Raw genomic sequence first — 27,306 nt, 5'->3', positions numbered from 1 at the left:
GAGGGAGGAATCAATGCAGACATGGAGTTCTGAAGCTTTTGCTGTTGCTCTCAATGCATTTCTAAGGAAACCCAACAGTATCCATTTCACTGACCAATTGCTTTGTACCCCAAATTCTATTTTTCATAAGAACTTTTCATTTTCTGATAAAAACTATTTGTTAAATAAACATAACTTCATATGTGATCATTCATCACTTGAAGCAAATTTGACTATTTCAAAACACATGGATTAAAACAAAACAAAACTCCTTCTTTCCCAAAAGGAAAAAAGGAATGTATTTTCATATTTTATCTCAAATTTAAGGAATTCATTTTTAGAACACATATTATGCTTTAAATGGTGGTGCCAGGTAAAACTGCAAGGAAGCTTGTGCTATCTGGAGATACCCATACTTTTTTTTTAAGGAACATTTTGTAACTTTACAACAGCATATTGCATTTTTATATTCATGTGCCTATCTCCTTCATTGTCCTGTGTATTAGTTTTCTACTGCTGCATGAAGAATTTAAACAGACCTAACAGCTTAAAACAACACCTATTTATTAGTCCACAGTTCTGAAAGTCAGAAGTCCCAGCACAGCCATGGCATCACTGGGTTCTCCCTCAGGTTCTGCCAAGGCAGAAATCATAGTAATAGGCTCAGTTCTTGTCTGGAAAAGAGAAGTTTGAGAAAAAAATCTGCTTTTGAAGCTCATTCGGGTTGTTGGCAGAATTCAGTTCTTTGCAACATTGGCCTAGGCAAATAATTTATGACTAAAACCCCAAAGGAAGTGCACCAAAAACAAGAATAAATGGGCCTTAATTAAACTAAAAAGCTTCTGCACAGTAAAACAAATAATCAACAGAGTAAACAGACAACCTACAGAATGAGAGAAAATATTTGCAAACGCATCTGACAAAGGACTAATATCCAGAATCTACAAGGAACTCAAACAACTCAACAAGAAAAAAACAACCCCATTAAAAAGTGGGCAAAGGACATGAATAGGTATTTCTCAAAAAAGACAAACAAGTGGCCAACGAACATATGAAAAAATGCTCAACATCCACTAATCATCAGAGAAGTGCACATTAAAACCACAATGAGATACAATACCACACCAGTCAAAATGGCTATGATTAAAAAGTCAAAAAACAACAGATGTTGACGAGGGTGCAGAGAAAAGGAAACACATATACGTGTTGGTGGGAAAGTAAATTCGTGCACAGTGTCTGGTTCAGAAGACACACTTTAAAGAAAAAAGCTGGCTGAATGTTTACAACGTGTCTGTGTTTGTGGTGTTCAAGTCCTGCGGGCGAGGACCCTAGTGCATTTTCTGCAATCCAGTAATGCCTGTCCGGTACATGGCAGCCAGTGAGCACTCAACAGGTGCAATCGTTGGGCCACACACTCTTGTTTTAAAATGTGCTTTATCCTCTTGACCTTTTTAGGTTATGCAATGTGAATTCAAGCTGAATAATACTGAAGCCAGTCTTATGAGGCTTATTTCTAAGAAATATTCAGCTTTATGTAACGCAAATAAAAAAAATAACACACGCCCTTCCTTTGCAAGTGAACATTCATATTAGTGTCTGATAACTGCATTAAGAAGACACATTCCTTATATCAATCGGAGAACAGAACTTTGGTTTCTGCAAAAAGAAAAACTCCCCTTTCCCTAGATTTTCTCAGCTCCTCCAGTGCTAGCCCCAGACAAGGTCCAAGTTATCTGCAGTTCTTTGGCCTCCCTTGCATTTAAATCGCATTTGGGTAAAACGCTTCGTGGGCTTTCTAACTCCACAGAAACACTAACCAGGTATTGGGCGCTCGCACCGCTTGCAGGTAACCAGCGAAGCTGCGGATTCCAGGCCCGCGCTGTGACGTCACCGGGCTCGCAGGCCGCGGCGCGGTCTCAGGCTCCGGTGATTGGCTGGGGTCCATGACGTCACGGCCCGGGGCGGCCCCGCGATGGCCGGGGCCCCGGGATGCTCCGGGTTTGTTTAAAAATAAAGAGGGGCGGGAGCGCCCAGGAAAATCCGGGCGCCCACGGGGGTGCCGGCTGCCCCTCCCGCCGCCCCGCGTCCCGGCCCGGCCGCGCCAACCCCCTCGGCGGCCCGCAAGGGGGCGGGGGGGAGGCGGGGCGGAGGAGGACCGAGGGCCGGCGCCGCGCTTCCTGGCCGCCGCCCCACTCCGCACCGCATGTAAACAGTCCCGCCGGCCCAGCCCGGCCCGGAGGAGCCCGCGACAGGCCGAGCCGAGCGCCGCGCTGCCCGCCCGGGAGGAGGGCACCGAGGAGCGGGAGGGCGGGCGGCGGCGGGAGGCGGGCGCGGGGCCGCAATGGATTTCCAGCAGCTGGCCGACGTTGCGGAGAAATGGTGCTCCAACACGCCCTTCGAGCTCATCGCCACCGAGGAGACCGAGCGCAGGATGGATTTCTACGCCGACCCCGGCGTCTCCTTCTATGTGCTGTGTCCGGACAACGGTTGCGGCGACAATTTTGTGAGTGCCTGGGGGAGGGACCGCTGGAGCCGGCGGGAGTGTGGACGCGGCGGTGCATCCCCGTGCCCGGGCTCCCGCGCGGTGGGCGGCGGTGGGCGCCTAGTGGGGGGGCGTAACCCGCGCCCTACTCCCCGCATGCTCCGCCGGGGAAGCCCCGGGCCGGGTGTTGCGGCCTCCGCGCCCCGGGTGGGGCCCGGTGGGCGGCGGGCAAGGCGCCCGGAGGATCTGGGGAGCCGGGTCGGGGCGGGAGGTGTGGCATCCCCCTAAAGGCCACCACTCTCCCCGCTGTTGCGAGCGCCGTTTCGGGAACCCGACCTGGCGGCCAGTGCGCGTTGCCTGGCGTGGAGCATCCCTGGGGTGTGGGTGTCACCCGCGCCCGAGCAGCCTGGGCTGGGGCGCACGGATCCTCCGGCAGGAGCCCATGTCCAGAGCTTCCCACATCCAGGCGTCCCGTCCAGGTTAGGAATCCCGCTCCCCTCCCGTGCCCAGCCTCGGCTCCTCGCCTTGCCCCTCCCGGGAGAACCCCGCTCCCCACCCTCGCGGGTTAGTCCCTGGACTGCCTGTTTGGACACAAAGCTCTGTCCATACTAGCGATGCCCGATCTCCTGGACCTTCGTTGCGGAATTACACCCCGGATCTTAATACGCACGCGCGCCTGCGCATACACCCCCAACACACACTTATGCTCACACACTCACCCTCACACGCGCACACTCACGCACACACGCGGGCACGCCTCTCCCCCTGCCCCCGCGCTGCCCTCGCCGCCTCTCTGAGCTGCCCGAGAGGTATGTGTTGGCCCGGGCAGGTTCTCTCCAGCTGAGGCGGTGGCCCCAGCCTTGCTGAAGCCTGTCGGCTTTTCCAGATGAGGGGGAATCCCCTCAGCCCCGGCTCAGGGGGACCGGGAACTGGAACTGCGGTGTCCAAACCTTCCACTTTGAATCCTGCTCCCACCTGGGATCCCGGCTCTGGCAGTTGAGGAAGGGGATGCGGAGGGCAGGGGAGTCGGGGTGGGAGGGGCGGAGTAGGGCGAGCACGGTGCTCGTGAAGTGTTTGTAAGGATGGGGAATAAATAATGATCCCCAAATGTAAGATGGAGGCGGCCGTGGGCGCGGGTGACCGTGTGGTCGCCGGCCTTGTGGGCGGAGGTGGGGCGGTGTGGGGCGCGGCCTGGTGCAGGCTCCTCAGGTGGGGGAGACAAAGCTGGGCCGTGGTCCTGCAGCCGCGCGCCCTGACCGCCTATGGGAAGTTCGCGAAGGAGTTGGGGAGACTGCAAGACCGCCTTTCTTGGTCCTGGAGAGGTGAAGGCTTGTGTATGTCTGGCCAATAAAGCATTCCCTCCGCGCACACGCACCCCCCGAGGAGGGCAGGGATCCACCTGGACATTACAGAAGTGGCACTCCAAAGAGGGATGGCCTTGTGTGACAGCCAGATATGAGTTCTGGCTCTGTGACTGTGCTCAAATACCAACCCTGAGCTCAGTTTCCACATCCAAAAAAATAGGTATAATAATGCCAGCACTCAGGTGTTCATATAGGTGACTCACTGAATAGTCCCTGACACACAGCAAGAGTCCCACAAATTTGGGGTTAGAGACCTGGGGTTTCCCAGAATTTAGAGCTTGTCTCATTTTTTAAAGAACGTTGGTTTTCCCACCTGTAAAATGGGGCTAATCAGAATGCCTCCAGAAGAACCAACTGAACAATAATATTAATGCCTGTAAGCCCATCTTAACTGTAGGTAAAGTAAATAAGTGTTCTTTTTGCAAGGAGTGGGAGATCATTAAAAAGGGATTCACTCGATTGCAAAAGTGTGAGAAAACCCCCAGGATACAGTGGAAAGGGCACCAGTATCCAGCTGACTGTAAAATGTTAGGATTTGGCTGCGGTCCCTTCCAGCTCTGGGCTTCCTTCATCTGCCAGCGTCCTTTCTCCCTCCTGACCATGTGAAACAGGGTAAGAATGGCTCATGGTTCTGGATTTCACTGGGGAGAAGCCCACACAGCCTTCCTGCTGGGACTGCCCAGGCCATACCCAAAGAAATGACTCCAAAGACAGTTAAGTGGGCCAGGAAGACAAAAGGCTGTTCTCTTGCCATGAGTATGTGTATCCAACCATCGTTCAGAAGTAAGAAGTACTATATTATTTGTATCAGGCCTTTCTCTTAAGGCCACCCATATTTTAAGTATTTTCCTATCTGTGTGAGAAAAATGCTTGAAAGTGTCATGTAAACTGACAATTTAAATAGAATAGATAGAAAGATAGAGGATGGGGGTGGGCAGATGGTTCCTTGGGTGGAATGGAACTTTCTCCAAGTTCTGGAGGCTCTAATGGACAAGATGCCAACCTCAGGAGTTTTCTTAGCCAGACCTCTTGAATCTGTCCCAGGCTAGGTTTGTCAAGCTACTGTTTGCCTCTAATAAGTGTCCTGCCTCAGTTCTTTTCTTTTTCCCAGGAAAATGTATTAAGCATTAGACAAAAATGTGAGATGAGTGGAATTTCTGTTAGTTGAAGGACTTAGCAATAAGAATATCTACGTGAGCATTTCTTGATTTACAAAAGTATTTCCACATCATTCATTCATTCATTCATTCAACAAACATTTATTGAGGGTTTACTTTGTGCCAGGCGAGTGCTATCTAGAATACAAATAGGGTCTCTGCCTTCATGTTCCTGGGGCAATTTTTACTTGTCTCGGAAGCAGTGTGGTGTGGTGGTTAAGCACACAGGCTGTAGATCAGACTGTGTGGGTTTGCACCTCAGCTCGCCACATTTGTGTGCCTTGGGGAAGTTATTTAACCCCTCTGTGCCATACTTTTCTTTTTTGTTTTTCTTTTTTTGAGACAGTCTTGCTCTGTCGCCCAGGCTGGAGTGTAGTGGCACAATCTCAGCTCACTGCAACCTCCACCTCCCGAGTTCAAGTGATTCTTGTGCCTCAGCCTCCCCAGTAGCTGGGATTAAAGGCATGCACCTCACACCCAACTAATTTTTCTATTTTTAGTAGAGACAGGGTTTGTTATGTTGCCTAGGCTGGTATCGAACCTCTGGGCTCAAGTGATCCTCCCACCTTGGCCTCCCAGAGTGCTGGGATGATAGGCGTGAGCCACTGCGCCTGGCCTCCATGCCATACTTTCTACATCTGTAAAATTGGGATGATAATATTAGTACCTCCTGAGCAGAGTTGTTTGAGAACAGTGTCTAAAGTAGGGGCAGCTTAGATAGTCTAAGCCACTGTCATTTTTCATCGTATCTCCTAACTTGTCTCCTTGCTTGTAACCTCCACCTCACTCTTACTGTAGTACTGAAGTGGGGATACTAAATAGATCCAAAATGACTGCTTGGGGAGACTGACTCTAAGCCACTCTCTACCCAGCAGTCATTTTCGATCTATTTAAAATATAAGCCAGATCGTGTCACTACTATTCCCCACCTCAGCTGAACTGACTTCCCATCCTTTATAATAAAACCTAAGCCCTTGCCTTGGCCTCAAGCCCCCACATGATCTACCTTCCTGCCACACAGAGCCTTCTAGTCCTCAGATGTGCCAAGTGCATTCCTGCCTCAAGGCCTTGGCTCTTGTGTTCTATCTGCCTAGAACCCTCTTGCCCCAGATCTTTACACGGCTGGCTCCTCGATGCTCCTGAGGCCCAAGAGAAACCTTTCTGACGACATGTTCTTTCACCTCACCCTCTTTTATTCTTCCCATAGCACTCGTTAGACTTGGCATTCTCTTTTTGGTTTTCTGCCTCCCCAACTGGACTCTAAGCTTCGTGAGAGCAGAGGCCTTGTCTGTGTTATCACTGTGTTCTGGCATTTGGAACAGCATCCAAACATGATGGGTGCTCAGTACATACCTGTAAGGATGAGTAAATTATAGTCTAGTGTAAAAAACATGTCAAATGTCAAGAATTCAGTTTCAAAGAATAATAATAATAACCATCACTTATGTTCTGTTTTCTATGTAGCAGACGCTGCTCTCGGCACTTTACATATGCCAACTCATTTAACTTTAGTACTCTCACAAGGCCATCTCTATAATTATCTCTGTTTTACAGAGGAAGAAACTGAGACATGGCAAACTTTACTAACTTTTCCACAGTTAATAAGTGGTAGAGCACCTTGAACTACAGCCCTGTATTGAATGCATGGCATCACAGGAGTGACAACAGGGGACCCCAATCTAGACTGGATTCAAGGGTCGCTTCTTATTGGACCTCACAAAAATTCATTGAGGTAGATATTATTATTCCCACTTTATAGGCAAAGAAACTGAGGCTCAGGGAGTTTAAGGGACTCATCCAGGACTGTACCACTAAGAAGTGACGAAGCAAGGACTTGAGCCCAGAGGCCTGTCCTCTCCACCATGCAGAATGGCCCACAGGTGGGGTCAGGCCAGTAGTTCCAGGGGCCTGAGATCAAGGACGCCTTTTTATTTTTCCTCCATTCTGGGTCCCTTGCACACACTTTCTCTGTCTTGCTCCACAGCCCATCCCATCCATGCCGACCCTTGCCCATCTGCCGGGGACCCCTCTCTGTGGGCCCCATCATCAGGGCCTGCGGTGAAACAAAGCTGCTAGTACCCTGTGTGTGGAGGGAATTCAAGGGCATGGCCACCCTGCCTGGCTCTACAGGTTTGACAAGGGAGGGCTCCTGGCCCTGGTCAGTGGGGTCCACGGAGTCCTTTCTGCCAACTTGAAAGGTCCTTGGGGGCTTGGTAGGCTTGGAATGGGGTGTCAGCAGCCACTTGGATGCCAGATAAACAGAGGGGCACTCCTAGGCACGGAGCACCAGCTGCGTTCCTTCCTTGTCCTAGGCCACAAGAAATGAGGTCTCAGAACAAAGAGCACTGCCCTGCCCCTCTGGGGGCCTGGATGCTGATGACTGCGGGAGAGAGGGAGGGATTCATTTCCCAGATTGCCCAGCCTTTCCTGTCAGCCCAGTCAGAGACATGTTGGACTCTAACATTTTGTATAGTTTAATCCCTCCTCAGCACAAAGACAAAGGTAGTAATCATGATATTATTAAAGAAAAAGGCTTTATTTATGGAAGAACTGTGATTTAATTTTACATGTGTTTATAGAGGTGTGTGTGTGTGTGTATGTATATATATCCCCATTTGTGGTCTGAACACATCTTTATTATTAACTATGTGATCAAATAACAGCCTTCTTATTTTGGAGAAAGAAAATAGAACTTATTTAAATGAGATTGAGTCATGCTTATGTGGTGGTATAGTGGATAGAAAGTACTTTCTTGTCTGATTTAAACTCTACCCTGTTTCCTCCTCTGTCAGATAGGGACAGTCATGCCTGTATTACATGATTAGTGTGAGGATGAAATGAAGAGCTGTGCGTGTGACGTGCTCAATAGACAAAAGGCATTCCACAATGGCCGTGCATGTTCATACAGAGAGGTTATTTCTGGGAAAATGATAGGTCCTTTGTATATTCTTTGAGTGGTAGTCATGAAGAGAGTAGTTATGTTAATAGGAGCTGAAGTAGATGTAAATAAGCGCTTATTGGGCCCCTGCTAAATGAGAGTCGGTCTACAGGTTGTCTCCTGAAATCTTTAGATTCCCCCTTATTTTCCGTGACTTACAAATGAACGCACTGAGGCTCAGGTTAAACATTGTGCACAGAGTGTAGTTGAAAGGGTGTACACTCCTCCGTTGACATTCTGGCTCTGACCTTGTTCCCTGTGTGACCACAGGCAAGTTACTTAACCTCTTTGAGCCTCAGTTTCCTCACTGGTAAAATGGGTCAGTGCTGACACAGATTGGGTTAGTCCTAGGTATGGCCAGCTGTGCTCTTCCCACCATGTGCAGAAATATGTTTTGAGGTGGGGCCGGGTGCGGTGGCTCACACCTGTAATCCCAGCACTTTGGGAGGCCGAGGCGGGTGGATCACCTGAGGTCAGGAATTCAAGACCAGCCTGGCCAACCTGGTGAAACCCTGTCTCTACTGAAAATACAGAAATTAGCTGGGCGTGGTGGTGGGCGCTTGTCATCCCAGCTACTTGGGAGGCTGAGGCAGGAGAATCACTTGATCCCGGGAGGCAGAGGTTGCAGTGAGCCGAGATCGCACCACTGCATTCTAGCCTGGGTGACAGAGCAAGACTCCGTCTCACAACAAACAAACAAACAAAAAAAACAACAAAAAATGAAATATGTTGGAAGGCATGTGGTGAATTGTAGCTTTTATCTTTTTCTGCCATCTGTTCCCAGGACAAGAATCAGGGTTTTGTTTTGTTATTTGGCTTTAGAAACGGGGTCTCACTCTTGCCCATGTTGGGGTACGGTGGTGTGATTAGAGCTCACCGTAACCTCGAACTCCTGGGCTGAAGCATCCTGCTGCTTCATCCTGGCAAGTAGCCAGGACTACAGGTATACGCCACCATACCCAGCTGTTTTTCTTATTTTTTGTGGCGACTGGAATCATGCTCTGTTGACCAGGTGGTCTTGAACTCCTGGCCTCAAGCAACCCTTCTGTTTTGGCCTCCCACAATGTTAGAATTACAGGTGTGAACCGCCTGGCCAGGGATCCATTTTGGATTCAGACACACCAGTTCAAAATGGACTCCCTTGGTACTGAGTGGCAGAAAACCCCCACTTCAGTACTACAGTAAGAGTGAGTCCCAGAGCAAGGGCCCCAGAGGGAGGAGACACAGGAGTGTGTTCTTACCTCCCCTGCCACCCCCACCCTGCTTAAGCACCAGGAAGTCCAGCTTCTTACCCACCAGGACTTAGAATAGTAGGGGCGCACACTTTGTACTCCCCCAAAAATGTCTCTAGGATTGAATTACCATAATGACTGGAGACCACGTTTTGATAAACTGGATATTCCGATCTACATTGTACAAAACAGGAAGGTGCTCATTTTCCTATTTGCAGGTGACATAGTTAATGTTGTCCTAGGCTGGGCGATCTTTTATGGTAAACTCCGGCCTGACTTCACAGGAAGAAGGGTCACAGATGGCCTATAGTCAAGTCAAAGTTCTTATCGGATTTTCTGTAGGAAAGAGTAGACCACTCAGGCCATGTTCGATGACAGCTACTTCACTGCAGCTCAGGCCAACCTGAGGTTTGGAGTTGGCTGTAGTCAGTAATGGCAATTGCTGAAGTTCTCCTGGAAAGATATTTAAATGTCACACCACCCCCAACCCCCTTCAAATGTGTGGTCAGCCAAAGTTCTTTTTTTTTTGAGAGAGTCTCGTTCTGTCGCCCGGGCTGGAGTGCAGTGGCGCGATCTGGGCTCACTTCAAGCTCCACCTCCTGGGTTTACGCCATTCTTCTGCCTCACCCTCCTGAGTAGCTGGGACTGCAGGCTCCCGCCACCAAGGCCGGCTAATGTTTTGTATTTTTAGTAGAGACTGTGTTAGTAGTTCACCGTGTTAGCCAGGATGGTCTCGATCTCCTGACCTCGTGATCCGCCCGCCTCGGCCTCCCACAGTGCTGAGATTACAGGCTTGAGCCACCGCGCCTGGCCGTTAGCAAAGTTCTGCTGTGCCCATTGGAAATACACATTCTCAGCTCACTGAATAGTTCATTAACTAAATAAACTGATTACTCAGCAAAGGTAGATACATTGCTATTCTGTTACTGTGTTTGAGTGATACACTTTTCTCAGTTAACTTTGCAATTTAAACTCTGCCTCCCCCACCAACCCACTCTGATCCACACTGAAGCTCGAGAACCTCTGGTCCCTGAAGCCTTTCCAGGCATTTCTCCTTTTGTCCAAGGGAGGCCTGCAGGCTGCCAACGCTCTGACTACTGCCTTGTTGGAGAGTCAATATTTTCCATACCCAGATTCATGTTTGCCAGGGCATTGCATTGTTCAGAGCATTGTTGAGAGCTAGAGGTTCTCTGATTCTTGCTGTAGTTTTTTTCCTGGTCAAAATGAGTATTTGGTTACAAATGCTTAAAATATTTGCCAAGTTGAAGTTACTGTGGCCACGCCCAGTGGCACAGGACTCCGGGCCTTCAGTTGTCCATTTGTCTTTGTACACGACTAGATCCTGTTTTCAGGAGCACCAGCCCTGCCCCTAGATGGTCTCTCTGCTCCCCTTGGTTTTGGAATGGGCCCCTGTATCTTCCTAAGAGAATAACTGCTCTGCCCCCAACCCCCCGCCTGTTAATTTTCCTGAAGAGCACGTCTGTTTTATCTGTGGACACCACCTCGTGAGATTGATAGTGCCTCTTTCTTTGCATGGGCTACTTAGAAAGCTTTGTTGGCAAATCTGTGTCCCATCTGTAGCAAGTAGCCAGGCCCTCATACCTTGCGGTTTGTCCTGGTCTCACTCTTGGATCTCATTTCTCTTCCTTTATCTTTTTTTTTTTTTTTTTCAATGACAGACTTTTTTTTTAGTTCATTTTGTCTTGTATCCCATGATACTTTGCCAGCTGCCTTGATTCATTTTGAAAGGAAGGAATTTAAATGGAACACTTCCTTGTTATGAGATACAATGGATATGAGACAACTAGCATTTAGTAAATGATTTTTTTTTTTTTTTTTGAGACAGAGTCTCGCTCTGTCGCCCGGGCTGGAGTGCAGTGGCGGGATCTCAGCTCACTGCAAGCTCCGCCTCCCGGGTTTTTTACGCCATTCTCCTGCCTCAGCCTCCCGAGTAGCTGGGACTACAGGCGGCCACCACCTCGCCCGGCTAGTTTTTTGTATTTTTTAGTAGAGACGGGGTTTCACCATGTTAGCCAGGATGGTCTCGATCTCCTGACCTTGTGATCCGCCCGTCCCGGCCTCCCAAAGTGCTGGGATTACAGGCTTGAGCCACCGCGCCTGGCCAGTAAATGATGTCTTTTAAGTGACCGTGTACATCCGGATCTGTCTGAGTCCAAACCCCATGCCACTCTTATCATATGGACAAGGATTCAGTTACAACATTTTTTCAACCCCAAAACCTAACAGAACTGGTAATACAGGTGGAGATAGCCAAATGAAGGCAGTTTAGACAGAAGGCCCTTTTGTGGATGTTAAGTCTTCCTTCAACATACAGTCCTAAATCGCTCTAAAAGGAGAGTAATGGAAATTGTGGCATGAACAATCTCTTCATGAAGTTAGAAATGCCTTAGAAACACTTAGCTATATAAACTGTATGATTACCAAGCAGTGGTGGCTACACTGCAATTTATGATTCTGTTTTTGTTTGAGTGATATACTTTTCTAAGTTTACTTTGTAATTTGAAGCGCAGATGTACTTACTTTTTAACAAAGGAGGTTTACAAGCTTTACATAGGTGCACCTGCTTCTGAATGAACCTCAACCCAAGTTGCCTCGGGCAGTGCTCTCAGTGAGTCACATTGGGTGTCTGATTTACTCATTGTGTGACCATAGCCTTGTGGCAGATGGTAAGCCCACCCCTTCCCCTCTGTCTCCCCTATCATCCTACAGATGCAAAGGGGGAAAGAAGGTACTTACGTCCACCATTTACTGAATATTCACTGCATGCCAGCCAGGCACTGCGCCAGGTACTTACTCAGCTTCAAGTTTTCTGAAATGTGGTGCTAGATGTTAATCCCCTCTTTAACTTGGATAATAATTTGAAATAAGCTGGAACTTTTACACATTTGAGTATGAAAATGGATGCTGAGCCGAACTTACTAAAGTAGAACTTTTGTTGTTCTTGCAAAATCTCCACTGATTAAGAATCAAGTGGCATAATGGATATACAAGTGCTTTGGGCTATTATACTTTTGTACAATGGAAGAGACTATTACATAAATGACATTGTGGTGGTTTGACAGCTTTAAGGGCCTCTAATTAGTAGGGAAGAGCATTTGAGCTGTTCACTAAATAGAGAGCCCAGACGTTGTCTTTATTGGGTTGGGGAAGTCTCTAGAGAAGTCTGCTGGCATGAGAGCAACGTGTGTTGGAAATGGACCTTTACAACTATGAAACACAGATAATTGGGGTATAAAGATGGTACATTGGCACCTAGTTATTCTCATTTGGATCTGGGGAGTATTAAGTCTGTAGGTGTAGCTCTCAGAAACCCTGCAATGAGAAGAAAGGAGAGGAAATGTGTTTATTGAGTGACAGGGATATGGGGCAAGTATGTGCTTGGCATGGACCATGTCTCCACATAAGACCATATCCTCCTATCTAGCCCCTGCATCTTGTTCTTATCTGCCAGATGTCTTTCTCCCAGACCTCAATACTTTTTTTTTTTTTTTTTTTTTGCCAGTGTTTAGCTATCATGGATCCGTCCCAACTAAAGAGTGATTCTTGGTACCTGACAGATGCTCTGGTGTTACCCTGGTAGCCCCATGTCCCTGACTCACTTAGATATGCAGGGCAGGATCTTCTGCATTAAGAATGCTCAAACCTGTTTCTTGGCCTTGTTCCAGATCTTTGAACATTTATGGGGGAGGCTTGCCTAGTCTTAAAGATGTGCTAAAATGGATATCCTCACATGGAAAAAAGCCTTACCCAGTCTTCAGAAAAAATAAAACCTAGACTGGGCATGGTGGCTCACGCCTGTAATCCCAGCACTTTGGGAGGCTGAGGCAGGTGGATGGAGACCAGCCTGGGCAACATGGCGAAACCCTGTCTCTACCAAAAATACAAAAAAACCAGTCGGGTGTGGTGGTGCATACCTGTAGTTCCACCTACTTGGGAGGCCAAGCTGGGAGGGTCACTTGAGTCTGGGAGGCAGAGGTTGCAGTGAGTTAAGATCATGCCACTGCATTCCAGCCTGGGTAACAGAGCGAAACCCTATCTTTAAAAAAAAGAAAAGATAAGAAACAAAAAACCCAAAACCAATCTCCTCTTAGTATGTGTTAGATTGTGAAATGATGCTTTGGTATGATGTCCTCTTAAAGCATTTTAGGGAAGGGAAGTTTTCAGAAAGGCTTTGTTTTCCAGTGACATAGTGGTGACTTGGTGGGTTCTCTTAAGTTACTTGCATTTGGAAGTAAATTTACCACCATGCCCACTCACAGGCCGATCTGGGTAAAGAATGTCTTGTTCCAAGTTAATGCTTACAAACTGTGCTTAATTAATCTTTCAGCCATAGCTGAAAGCAAAGTTAAGGATTTTGAAGGCAAAGGCTCTGGTTTCTCCTTCCCATGTCTGAAAACCGCCCTTAGCCTGCACAAGGTGAACAGTGGAAATCATTGGTGAGGAATGGCCACCCACTGCCCTCTTTACTGTGTAGGAGCACATCTGATGACGAACAGAGCAGGTGAGGTATGGACCAAAAGCTTGGGGGCGTCTGTAGATTAGACATTTTTTTCATCCCTTTCAACACAAACAAATCAAGAATGAATGTATGAATTTTATGTAGAATGGAGGCCTTCTTCAAATTCGTGTCATTAAGAAAATCTGCTTGACTTTTCTGAACTTCACACTGAGTGTAGTGACTTTGTGTCTTTGTTTTCTCCTTCCACCGCCCATGGGCACACAGCACGTGTGGAGTGAGAGCGAGGACTGCCTGCCTTTCTTGCAGCTAGCACAGGATTACATCTCCTCCTGCGGCAAGAAGACGCTCCATGAAGTCCTGGAAAAAGTCTTCAAGTCTTTCAGACCTGTAGGTGCCTGCTTGGCTTCTAACCATAGCTTGTTTTCTATGGTGATTGTGTTTAGAATAACAGGGGTGGTGGGGAAGGTGGGCAAAACCTGGGATGACTAATTGTTTTTCTCTTGTCTGCCCTGTGGCTTAGAGATAGCAGCCAGCATAGGGAGGGGTGGGAGGAGAGGGACGGGATGTGACACAGCTGTTTGCTGCAGGGATGATGGTTATTTCTAGCATCACTTGAGTTGAGAATCCCTGATGGGGGGGAAGCAAACAGATCCTTTATGAGACAACTGAGTATTCCTGTTCTCCTCCAGGAGACTTAGAACCATGGTACTTGCAAGCCTGATGGAGGTTCTTTTATAATAGTGGGGCCTATATTTGGGGATTGCTGGGAAGCTGTATACAAGTTATATTAATACCTCCACGTTTGTGGGTATGGAAAAGGATGAAACTGGATACTGGCTCTATTCTATTTTTAAAAAGTCTCTTATATGAGCTTACTGTTGCTTTGTTTTCCCCTTTTGGGATTTAGGAATGTGTATTTCTGTGGCTAGCTGGCAGTCTGTTTTCATTCTAGCTGATAAACTTTTAAAATGAATACTGACTTCTGTTTTGAAGATTACTTACTTCTTTCTATCTTCATTGGAAGATAAAGTCCCATCACCAGTGTCTCAATGTTTACCCTAAGTTCAATTCCCTGCCCACTGTAAATACTGCACGTGTTCAATGGTACTTGCTAGAATTTCTATTTATTTTTTCAAATCTGTTTTAATGCTGTCTCCTTCTCTGCTGCATTTTCCAAGCTTTTATTCTGTTTCTTTGAACATAGTAAACTTGGTTGCATAGTAGACTGTGTCTGATGATATTTCATTTTGTAAGTCTGTTTGGTCTTCTTTTGTTTCTGCTAGTTCTCAGACCTGGTATGTTGTTTCTCTGTGTGTGGGATTATCTCTGTGTGCTAGTTACTGTATTTGAAAGTTCACATGTAGGAATAAAGCGAGGCCTGAGATGACAGTACCTTCCTCCAGAGAGGATTTTTGTTTGCTTCTGTCAGGACTTGGGGGCCTATTAGTCTGAGACACCTTAGCACAGTTTAAGGCTTGTGGTTCTCCGATGGCTCCTGGGGTTGAGAAGGCAGGATGCGGGTCTGGCCTCCTGTGGCTTCTCCTTGTTCTAAGGGTGTGGGCCTCTGGGGGCTCAGCTTCAAGTGGGGATGGTGTACAGTCTGCTCCTTTGGAAGACCCTGGACTTTGACTTTTGGTCCCTCTAGCTGTTAGAGTAGTATGAGAAAGCAGTGAAGTTTCTAGCTGCTTCTTCCAGGTCAACAAATGCCCTCAGGACAAAAGCAGCTTTTTACATTTGGCTTACCTCTCCTGGTTAATACTTTATATTTAAGAAGCTATTTTTCATATTTAATTCAGCTTTTTTAGTCATTCTCAATGAAAGAGTTGGGCCCAGTCACTTTGTGCACCATTATAAGAAGTGGGATTTCAGTGGCTTTTGTCACTCTGATTTGCTTAAGCAAATGATAGAAATCAAATAGAGTGACAGAAGTCACTGAAATCCCTTTTTTGTTTATTTTCTGAGCCAGTTTGGCACATTCAAAATAGATACTTGACTTAAAAGTACCAGTCTGTCCCACATTCATTCATTCAATAAATATGTATTGGGTACCCACTAGGCACATGGCACTGTGTACTGCATTGTTCCTGGCACTGGAACTAAAGCATGAGAAGCTTAGATCTCACAGAGCCTGTGCTCCAGTGGGGGGAGACAGGATAGACAAGGACACACGTAATGTCATGAAATGATGCTAGTGATTAAGTGCCAAAGAGAAAGGCATCAGGGAATGGGGTAAAAAGTGTCATGGGTCCTGGAATTTTTGAGTAGGGAACCAGGGAAGGCTTTGCTGAGAAGGTAACATTTGAGGAAAAACTTGGAGTACAGAGTGGGCCGTGAGGGAATCTAGGGAAATAGCGTTTTCGGTAGAGAAAGCAGCAGGTATGAAGGCTTGGTGTTGGACAACACCTGTGTCCAGGGAGTAGGAGCAGCCAGTGTGGCTGAAGGAAGTAGAGAGGTGAGCCGGAGGAATTCCAGGAGTCTTGCAGTCACAGAAGGACATGGGCTCTTACTCTGGAGTGATGGGGAGTCCCCCAAAGGGTTAGGCAGAAGAGGAACGTGACCTGACTTCACGTCTTGAAAGTCTCTCTCTGATGACTGTTGAGAATAGGCTGTGTAAGGGGAGGGACAGATTGGCCACTGAGGAGGCCATTGCTGTCATCCAGGTGAGAGACAGTGGTGGCCTGGACTGGAACGATCATGGCAGAGGTGGGGTGAGGGGTTGGATTCTGGAGATACCTTGAGGGTAGACCCAGCTGGACTTGCTGGTGGATCAGAAGTGGGATGTGGGAAAAAGGGAGAGAAGGGGGACTCCTGAGTTTCTTGTCCAAGCAGTGAAGGGAATGACCTAGTCATCTACTGAGATGGGGAAGGCTGCAGGGGTGGTTGGTGGGGAGTTTGGGGTTGGTAATGTCAGTTTTGGACATGTCAGTGTTGTAAATGCCTGTTAGACATCGAAGAAGGGAGATCACATTAGGCAAAATTAAAAAGAAATGGATTCCTCTACATTTTAACTAGAAGAATACCTGTTAGCAAATGAGGTTCGCTTTGCAGCAGGTTTCCTCGCAGGGGCTCAGTCACTGGCCTGCCACCGGCTGCTCTTTGTGGGTGTTGTCTGCGGTGGTAGGCAGCCTCCCCTCTCGGCAGGACTGGCTCACCTGGGAAGGGGAGCTGTAGCCGGGAGTCATTGTGCTGTTTTTCTTTACCAAGTCTCCGGTTGTATTTTGGCAACCAGGCTAGCCACATGTAAACGAGCAAACAAATGTGGTCCAAAAGAAATCTGGATGCGTAGCTGAAGCAGTTGGATTGGTTGAGGATGTTCTTGCAGGTGGCGCTGAGATGTGTCACGCGGGCCCACAGCTTTGATTTGCTGTAGCTGGGCTTCCAGGTTTCCTTTCTAAAGTGGAGCTTTACCTTGTGGGCAGGGATGTGGCTCCCCAGATGAGGAGGCCTTGACCTGGCACAGCACACCCTTTGGTGAGGAGGTTTATGGGCTGGGCCACCCTCTAGCAGGGCCTGTTTGCCCGAGGGCAAGGCTGGTGGGAGGCACCTTCCCGGGCTGGTAAAGATAAAGTGCTGAAGGCCTCAGGTTTCTCCCAGTAAGGATGTGCCCCAGACTGGATGAGAAGGAGTGTCACAAACCCGAATAAAGGACCACAGAGATCCCTGGAGAAACTTTAATACTCTCCACCTCCACCAAATAGAGCGCTGCTTCCCAATGGCACCACGTATCTGTTTGTTTTATACAAGGGAGCCTTGTTAAAAATAAGACATAGGTAAGGGTTTTGTTGCTGTCATTGCAGTTGAAAGTATCTGTTGAAGAAACGCTTACCCAAATGCTACAGCTTATCAAGTGGTTAAACCAGCACATCATTTCCCTGAAAATACATGGGAATCTGATCAATCCATGCAGCTGCTTTTGTGTCTATCCTGGGCCAGTCCCAGGAGGAGGGTTTTTGCCTTCATCTTAGAGCAGCCCCATCCCAGGCTCTGCACCCCTCTTTTCCCTTGGGCACCCCATTGCCAGCCCTTTCCCCCTGCAGGCTCTTCAGAGAGGTCAGTTCCTATTTGTTGACGGCCTTCTACTGTCCGTTGGAACATCAGTCAGACAAATTCAGTTAACTTTGCTGAAGCTTGGGCACTCTTGCATCCATAGGCCAAAAGAGGGGTATCACCTCTGGCCTTCCACAGCGGTCCTGCCCACAAAGCTAAGGCTATGCGACTTTATTTAGCACTCTTTCTACACTTTCAACATACAAACTTTGGGCCGGGCATGGTGGCACATGTGTGTGATCCCAACACTTTGGGAGGCTGAGGTGGCAGGATCTCTTGAGTCCAGGAGTTTGAGACCAGCCTGGGCAACATAGTGAGAACCTATCTCTACAAAAAATAAAAACACCACACCAGGTGTGGTGGCACTCTTGTGGTCCTAACTACTTGGGAGGCTGAGGTGAGAGGACAGCTTGAGCCCAGGAAGTGGAGGTTGCAGTGACCCATGATTGTACCATCATGCTGCAGCCTGGGTGACAGCGTGAGAGCTGTTTAAAAAAATGAAAAAGAAATACAGACTTCATAGCTATACACATTATTCCCCTCTCACTTGCTAGCCTTCCCCTAACTGAAATAATCAATGTCTCAAAGTTTCCCCTCCCACCAAGAAATCTGTTGTTGGATTTGAACATTTAAGAAAAGGTCTCCTTTTTTCATTTAAGCCATCTTACTCTTTTATCTTTCCTCTACTTTATCATGTTTTCAACAAAATGTATCAGTCTTCTGCTGTTGCCACAACACTGCTTCCGAAGGCGAGGGGCCGGGCCTAGGAGGCCCAGCTCTTGCCCTCAAGGAGTGGACTTTCTGTTAGGAGAGACGGCCACGTGAATGTATGGGGGAACCCCCATCACAAGACAGAGCATGCATTTGGGTCCAGATACTCCTCTAGATGCCGTGCATGGCAAGTGAGGAAGTCCTATTCCCTGCTCTGCCTACTGCACTCTACTGATTTTTGGGGGAGCTGTTTCTGTGAGCATGTTCTGCAGGGGGTTGCTTGTCATCTCTTAACCCAATTATGAGGGAACAGATACAACAGTCATGAAGAACCCAAGCTCTGTTGGCAAGGCTACCTGGATTTAAGTCTCAGTTCTACCACTTGCTGGCTGTGTGACTTTAGACAAGTTACTTAACCTCTCTATTTTTCAGTTCATTTGTAAAATTAGAAAATTAATGATGATAGTTCCCTTAGGGTTGCAGTGAAGATTAATGGAGTTTTTGTTGGATACTCAGTACAGTGTGTTACCCACGGTAGGCACTAAGTCAGTGTTAGTATGATGTGGATGGGATGAGGATACTAGACAAAATACTGTGGAGAAGTGGGCAGGTTACTGTTTGGGGGAACCTTAGATTATTGGTGAAGAGAGAAAACAATTAGCTAAGTGATTTCAACATGAAAAGGCATTAGAAGGGCAAGTCAAAAGCTTATCAACATTGGTTTTGGTAAAATTATAAACATTCACTGAGCACCTGATCAACACGACTCACTGTGTTAGTTAGAGGCTAGGACTCCAAGGAGGACCAATGGATGCTCCTGTCCTCCCAGAGGGGCACATGGCCAAAGCACTCAGGGTTACGGATGATTTTTATTTTCTTGTTTTCCACATTTTCTAAGTTTTCTGTGATGACATTATCAGAAAATAATATTTTTTAATGTAACTCTGTGGCTTCCAGTGTATTCGAAGTACTAGGAGTATCAGCGTGAGCAGGCTCATTGAGGAACAAAGCCAGGCAGTGGCTTCATGAGGAGGTGGGACTGAAGAATAGCAGGACCTAGATGTGCTTAGAGCAGGGGCAGGGCTGGCCCAGGAGGAAGTCCAGGAAAGGTCCATCTTGGCTACCTCAGCTCCATTTCCTTAGAAATGGCTCCATGTGGTGGAAGGTAGACCTGCTCTGTCCTGTCTTGCTCCCATGCTGTTTGGCCTCTAACAGGTACACTTGGCCTCAGTGCCCCCAGCTTTAAAATGGGGGCAATACTAATTTAGCTGTCTTGTGGATTCATGGGGAACTTTGAAATCAGACTGAGAACCCAAAGGATTGTCAAAATCCAGACACTCTGCTAAATTTAGTCTGAGTTTCTGGCTTCTAACAGGTATTAGGAAATGTTTATTGGATGGGTAATTGAGTGTGGATTCTGCTGGCCATCTTCCCTCAAGTGACCCACACTCTAATCCACTCCAGTGACTTGCTAATGTTGATTACTCAGAGAGGTATGATTTTTACCTATTTTTCTTGCTACTGGCATGTCATATCCAAATGGCACATGTATGCAAATAATGCCAGGCAGGCTGTTGTTGGCACCCACGAGCAGGTAATGCTACTTGTAGTGGTTTCAGAAACCCCCGTCTATCACTTTGGTAAGTGTGAGTTGGATAATCGTCAGAGCCTTGCGTTTTTCTTATGTGACCCTCCGTTGACAGTTGCTGGTCATACGTGATTGAGCTAGAGAAGGAAACAATGGTTATGGACCTAAATAATGGTGATCATGCCGTTCAGTTTTCTCCACCATCTTTTCATGTTTTATATTTAGTGTCAACTGACAGACTTACTGCTGGGTAGAAAACAGTTTACAAGGGAAGAAATAGCCTACTATTTCCAATTTAGCAGCAAAACTAGACTTTATCTTTGCCCTTTCGAATTCTCTCAAAGTGTTATGGGCTTAACAAGGAACTATTGCTTCCTCGAGTGTATTCTCCTTACCAACACTGTGGACGTTAGGGTCCTGAGTCCCCTATTGCCCTTGCAGTTTTGTGTGCTGTTTGGTTGTTGCTGCTTCCACGGCCCACCCTGGAGTTGGATCCTGGGGTCCTTCTAGATTCTCACTTAGTTGGCCCAAGTCCTCTCCCTGGGGTTGCTGTGTGACTCTGCGTTTCTTCTCTCAAGAAGGAGAGACATTTCTGCCAGAAAAATCCCCCTAATTCTAGTTCACTGGCATGAGCAAGATTGATATTTTCAGTTTACCATGAGTGGCTGGAGAGCTGAGGGTTAGATCCCACAGGAAAATCCTGTGTCCCAGAAAAAGTCCAATTCTTGCCTCTACTCATGGAGTCTGGTCAAGAGCCTGGAAAAGAGAGAGAATCTACCTGTGAGAAGCTGCCTGGGTGGGTCAGGGAAAGTCTGATGCGAAAAGATTATGCACACATGTGGGTTTCATAATAAACATTGAATGTTGACAGTTTCTCTTTTTTTTTTCTTTTTTCCTTTTTTTTTTTAATCACTCACGTTATGAACATTCAAACCATTCTCTTTTTGAGAAAGTATGATGGCCTCAAAAGGTAAGAGAGTGCCTCCTCCTGCCCATTGTGCTACATCCATCTTGCCACCCTTTTTTCCTTAGGGTCAGGAAGACTGACTGACTGACCAGGACCTCACCAGGGGTTTCTGCATCCCGCCAGCATCATGATCATGAAGATAAATGGTGCCACATTTACCACCCTTGGCTCTTGGACTAACAGTATTCCCATCACCTGGGAGTGTGTTAGAGATGCAGAATCGGGTCCCACTTGAGACCTGTTGAATCAGCATCTGCATTTGAGGTAGATTGCTGAGCACATTATTCACACCTACACATAGTGAAGAAGAGAGACTGCTTAAGGGGAGTCCCTGGAAGGTGCATACAAGGATCTCTGAAGCCACAGGGCATGTCCTCGATGCACCAAAGCCATGGTTGATTGGCGGTGCTCTCCAGGGCATAGACACCACCTCCCCTTCTTTTATGAAGACCCTCTAGCCCACTGTGCTGAGTGCCCCCTCCAGAGACAGCAGCTGCTAAATGCCAGCTCAATATGACCTCGCGTAGTTTACACTATTATCCAAAAGACCTGGAGTTGGCCCTACAGATAACAGATACTCTCTTGGGTCTGAGGAGCTGAATTCTCCAGAGTTGGCAGCTCTGCCTTTCGGGTGCAACCTGTTTGGATGCATGGGTCCCAGCAGTGCTTATGTGATCACCGATAGCTCAAAGGAAGCTTTGTGGACAGCAAGACCCTGGAAATGCCAACTCTCTTGTCCAGAGTGAGCATAAGCTATTTTTCCCAGTCAACTGAAAAAAAATTCACTGAAATAGGAATAAATGATTATAACTGTCAGGAATAATTTAAATATACCAGTCACTTTCATTTTTTGGCCCACCTTTTCGGTATGAGAATGTGTGGTTGCAGTAAAAGCCAGGGCTCCAGAATTCTTCCCAGTCTGTGTGTATGCCTGTCTCTTCTTCTTGACTGTTGAAAATTGGAATCCAGAAGTTAAATTTAGACTTGCCAACCATAGGTGGGATTGAGCATAGAGGTGAGGATGCTAGATTTCTACATATCTGTATGATATGTCCCTTAGAATTCCAGGCAGTCTATTTCTAGTGCTCTCTATCCATGCTTCCAAATTGTCCCTCCTCATAAATGTGGACATTAGCATTTCATATTGCTTTTTTAAAAAAAATTTATTCCCCAGTGGAAAACATTGAAACCTCCAGCTAATAGGAATAGCATTAACAGCTGAATGGGAGTCTCCTGGGTGGCCTGGTGGATAGGGGTGTGAAGGCTGCTATCAGATCACCCAGGTTTGAATTGAATCCTGGCTCTGCCACTTACTAGGTGACTCTGGGCAAGTTACTCAGCCTGTCCAGGTCTTATCTGTAAAAGGGGGACAATAAAAGTGTCCAACACAAGGTTATTATGAGGAGCAAAGGAATTAATGTGTGTAATTCTGCTTACGACAGTGCATTTGCTGTGCCAAACTCCCCTTTTCTTTTATTTTACTTTATTCTATTTTATTTTATTTTATTTTATTTTATTTTATTTTATTTTTTAGACGGAGTCTTGCTCTGTCACCCAGGCTAGAGTGCAGTGGCACGATCTTGGCTCACTGCAACCTCTGTCTTCCTGGTTCTAGCGATTCTCTCATCTCTGCCTCCCGAGGAGCTGGGACTACAGGCACATGCCACCACGCCCAGCTAATTTTCATGTATTTAGTAGAGATGGGGTTTCACCATATTGGCCAGGCTGGTCTCGAACTCCTGTCCTCAAGTGATCCGCCCGCCTCGGCCTCCCAAAGTGCTGGGATTACAGATGTGAGCCACTGTGCCTGGCCTAAACCCCCTTTAACCTCAGTAGAGAAGGCACCAGGTTCAAGAGGCCGAAGAAGAGACCCAGAGCCAGCAAACGAGACATGGGGTTTTACAGTACTGACATACAGGGGAGAGAGTCCAGCGGCAGGGGCTGGGCAGGAGAATTGCCTTACATGCAGTCCAGTGGTGGCAGGCTGGACAGAAGAACCATGTGGTCCCGTGGTGGTGGCCTGGGCAGGAAAACCGCAACCTCCTGCAATCAGTGTGCAGTGTATATAGGATATTCACTCAACACCCTCCCGCTAATGACCTCCACCTGGCAACATTCATTTAACCCAGAACTCAGGGCCAATTTTAATCCTCTATAATGACACATGTTCCCTGGGATAGGCCATAGGCTCACGTGTTTCTACTGTCTTTGCCACTCCCGGATTCCCTAGCTCCTTAGAGATAATATAACTAGATTACATTACGTTACCTTACGTTACGTTATGTTGTTACATTACGTTACATCACATCACATATAGTTATGTAGGGCTCCATAGTTTGCAGATCATGGCTGCCTTCAATCTCTCATGTCATCTCCATAGTTACTCTTTGAGATAGAGCAGGTATCGTGGTTCCCACTTTACAGAGGACACTGAGGCTCAGCAAGGTGGTGACTTGGCAGAGGTCCCCAGCTAACTAGAGATCTGGCCTCTGGACTCTAGTGCCAGTGTCTTTTTCCACACATCCTCTCAATAAATCTGTAGACCCTACACTAAGATGCCTCAGAAGGCCACAGAGAACTGCCTCTCCTCTTTTCCCTTTCCAGAAGGGCAGTGAGTGAGCAGCTCTTGAAAGAGCAGTCAGAAAACTTCCAGCCCAGGGACCTGTCAGTAAGTGCATTGGTTTCATTTGAGGTAAGGTAGGGAGCTGGAAAAAGGAACAGCAGAAGAGAGGTGGTCATGGCTACGTGCTTGGTTTCCTGGGTCTTTTTCAATAAGGCACCCTAAGCTGAAGAGAGGGAGGATGTTTAGTGCTACCTATGGTTTGGGTCAATATGAATCACCTAGGGTTGTTATGGAACAGAATCACCCATGGTACGTCTCTTTCGGATAAAGACGGCAAATATGCAGATGCACACCTCAGCTGCGCCCTTTTCATCCAGGACAGCCATTGCTAGTTGACCACAATGTTTTCCACGGGGCCTTAGAATCCTCCTGAAACTCCAGGCAGCCTCTCCCTGTCAGGTCTGTTAAGTGAGAGGGAACCAACTGGTCATTTCTCTTTTAGTGACATCCCTTCAGTACAATGAACAATTATATATATATTGTTTGGGTGTTTAGGTAATTTTGCAGCTCCCGGTGGTGGCAATAGTATTTATATTTTACCAGCTATTTAAATGTTACCACTTATTTGACACTTTCACCTTGCTGTGTCATTGAGCAGCTCTCCAAATAAAAAATTGACCACCAAGTGTAGTCATCAACGTGCCTTACAACTAGCCATCTTTTCTCTCTTTAGAGGCAAATTTTGTTTTTTATTCTATTTATGAAAATCTGGAAGGGAGACAGGAGCTGGAAAAAGAGACTTGCTTCTCCCAAGCACACTCAAGATCGGAGCACCCTCTCTGGGGAGCTGAGAGCGCTCTTCCTGCCCTTCCCCTCTGCGTCCACAGAGTCTCTGAGGCAGCTGCAGCATGCCCAGCTCTAAGGGGAGAGCATGTGTCTGCAGTTGGCTGTGTACGCCTTGGCAGGCCACGTGCAGTGTGACCAACAGTGCCTAGCAGATGATTTTGTCCTGAATGTGTTCATAGGACGCTGGGAGACCTGGGAGAGCTGCAGCTGGAGAACTTCAGAGTGAAGGCATTATTTTCATCAGGACTCCCTTTCCCTTTCCCCATTTCAGCAGTGGGAGGGAGTGAGAGGAAGGGGGTGACAGGACACTAGGGAGGCAATGCAATTGAACAGAATGGTCTTCTTTTTACTGTCTTGATGCAGTTAGTGTTTAGATCATTGGGGCCACTCAGTGAAGGTGCTTGAAAGTGATGGCCCTGGGCCGGGCGCGGTGGCTCAAGCCTGTAATCTCAGCACTTTGGGAGGCCGAGACGGGCGGATCACGAGGTCAGGAGATCGAGACCATCCTGGCTAACACTGTGAAACCCCGTCTCTACTAAAAAATACAAAAAAATTGCCGGGCGAGGTGGCGGGCGCCTGTAGTCCCACCTACTCCGGAGGCTGAGGCAGGAGAATGGCGTAAACCCGGGAGGCGGAGCTTGCAGTGAGCTGAGATCCGGCCATTGGGCCACAAGCAGACTGTAGATCTAATGAAGGCACCAGGAGACAGAAGCCTGGTTATCACAGGCAGGCCCAACAGCCAGGGCTATGGCTTCCTGCCTGCACCAGGAGGTGGTGTTCTTATTGATGAGGCCTAGCAAATGGCACTTGGTTTCTAATCAAAGACCAGCCAGTGCTTTAAAAAAAAAATGTTTATTTTGAACTTCCCACATAATTATACAGCAATTGGAAAATGCAAAAAGATAAAAAGGAAAAAATTACCCATAATCTCACAATCTTTAAAAAAAAAGCTTAAAATTTGGGTGTATTTTACTGAAGTCTCTTTTCTGTGCATATGTGTATAAATTTTAAGAACTCTGGATCAGGTGTGGTGCCTCGTGCTTATAATCCCAGCACTTTGGGAGGCCGAGGCAGGAGGATTGCTTGAGTCCAGGTGTTGGAGACCAGCTTGGGCAACATAGTGAGACCCTGTCTCAATTAAAAATATGTAAATATATATACACACACACATATGTAAAGAAACTTTGGGCCAGGTGTTGTGGCTCACGCCTGTAATCCCAGCATTTTGGGAGGCTGAGGCAGGCAGATCACGAGGTCAGGAGATCGAGACCACCCTGGCCAACATGCAAAAATTAGCTGGGCGTGGTGGTGTGCGCATGTAGTCCCAGCTACTCAGGCGGCTGAGGCAGGATAATTGCTTAAACCCGGGAATTAGAGATTGTAGTGAGCCGAGATTGCGCCACTGCACTCCAACCTGGCAACAGACCGAGACTCCCATCTCAGAACAAACAAACAAGAAAAACTCTGTATCATAACAAAAGTGCAGTTTTGTCATGCTCTTTTTACACTTATGTGCATCTTTTTTTATGTCACGTCATTCAAAAATGCCATTTTGAGTGGATATATAAAATTCCATTTCAGTAACACCATAACCATTTTGCTGTTGAACATTTTAGTTGTCTCTACATTTTTAGAAATGTGTTATAAATAATAGCACCAATAAATAATAGCACCATGTGTTTTTAGGACAGAAAATACAGAATCAGTTTTTGACATCTTGGTGGGACAGTCGGCACAGTTCATTTCATATTGCTGCTAACATCCCAAATGTGTGTGCGGGCACATAGCTAGCTCTCTGTGCATATGTGGTGCCACATTTTGATACTTAAAAATAGAGACTGTCCAGGCTCCCCAGTAAAACCTAGCCCTTTGGGCACTCATCCATTGAAGGATTGACATTTCCGTCTTACAAGTTTATAAAAATCGTTGTAGGGGTGGTTGATGGGGAAGTCTGCAGCTGCTGGGTTAAGTGCTGTTTACTGTGGATCTGATGCCTGTGGTTGTCTTCCTGCCTGTGGTCCATTTGGTGTTCACAGCTGCTTTTCTCTTGTTCTCTCCCTATAGTTACTGGGGCTTCCGGATGCAGATGATGATGCGTTTGAAGAGTACAGTGCTGACGTGGAAGAAGAGGAGCCAGAGGCAGACCACCCCCAGATGGGGGTCAGCCAGCAGTAAATCTGGGGGCTCCCCTGAGAAGGAGAGTGAGCCCCACGGTAACCTAGGTGGGGTCACTGTCCCTCCTGGGTTAGCATTTTGCATTAGCACTTCGAAATAGGACGTCTGGCTCCCAGCATCCAAATTAAAATGAAATACCTTTTTAACGACCACAAAATATCTGTGATGAGCTTTGCTCAGAAGTGACCTGAATTTCACTCCTGCTTCAGTGGGGTTTCTATGGAGTTGTCTTGGTAGCCTTTGCCATTTTGAATTTAGAGTCCATTTTGTGGCTGACTATTCTCTTGAGTTTATGTTGGAGAATTAACATTCGCTGACTCGAATGTAGAGAACTCTGAATGTATTAAGGATATGTGTTGAGTCCTCACAGGTGACCTTACTGAGGGAAAGCATGGCAGAGAAGAAATGCAGTCTGCACTTTTATGTACTTTTAAGTGTCCGTAAGTGAAAGGTTTTGCTTATAAAGCATGAATTTTAATATCTAGTCATTAAACTGCACAAGTGCAAATACAAGGGCAGGAAAGGATAATCACTTAGCTTTGGAGTAAGAGGGTAAGAGAGGCCCAGAAGCCTTTAAGTGTTTTGCCATTACTAAGTTACCTGGGTATGCAGCGACTGGTTCGTGGTTAGGTGTAAATGTTACTTGCTTGTTTGATTGCTTCAAAACATGCTAATTCCAAAGCCACTTTAAAAGTCTATAGTGGAAAATATAGATAGGGTGAAAGATATAATTTATTGATTTTTAAAGCTGTTTATAAGCCGTCCCACGTATAAAAT

At 47.0% G+C, this 27,306-nt stretch overlaps 1 protein-coding gene across 1 annotated transcript; it reads left to right on the top strand.

Moving 5' to 3' along the window:
• Positions 1 to 1,982: 1,982 nt before the first annotated feature.
• On the top strand, positions 1,983 to 27,300 carry MTURN (maturin, neural progenitor differentiation regulator homolog). Its single transcript, XM_017861351.1, has 3 exons — positions 1,983 to 2,482; positions 13,897 to 14,019; positions 26,419 to 27,300. Exons 1-3 carry the CDS (start codon positions 2,321 to 2,323, stop codon positions 26,527 to 26,529), a joined length of 396 nt encoding a protein of 131 aa, XP_017716840.1. The 5' UTR covers positions 1,983 to 2,320; the 3' UTR covers positions 26,530 to 27,300.
• The last annotated feature ends 6 nt before the right edge of the window (positions 27,301 to 27,306 follow it).

The sequence above is a fragment of the Rhinopithecus bieti genome, unplaced genomic scaffold, assembly GCF_001698545.2.
Source record: "Rhinopithecus bieti isolate Rb0 unplaced genomic scaffold, ASM169854v2 scaffold_61709, whole genome shotgun sequence".
NCBI classification, from domain to species: domain Eukaryota; kingdom Metazoa; phylum Chordata; class Mammalia; order Primates; family Cercopithecidae; genus Rhinopithecus; species Rhinopithecus bieti.
Note: the sequence above shows the minus strand (reverse complement) of the source record. Positions and strands in the feature narration are given on the sequence as shown.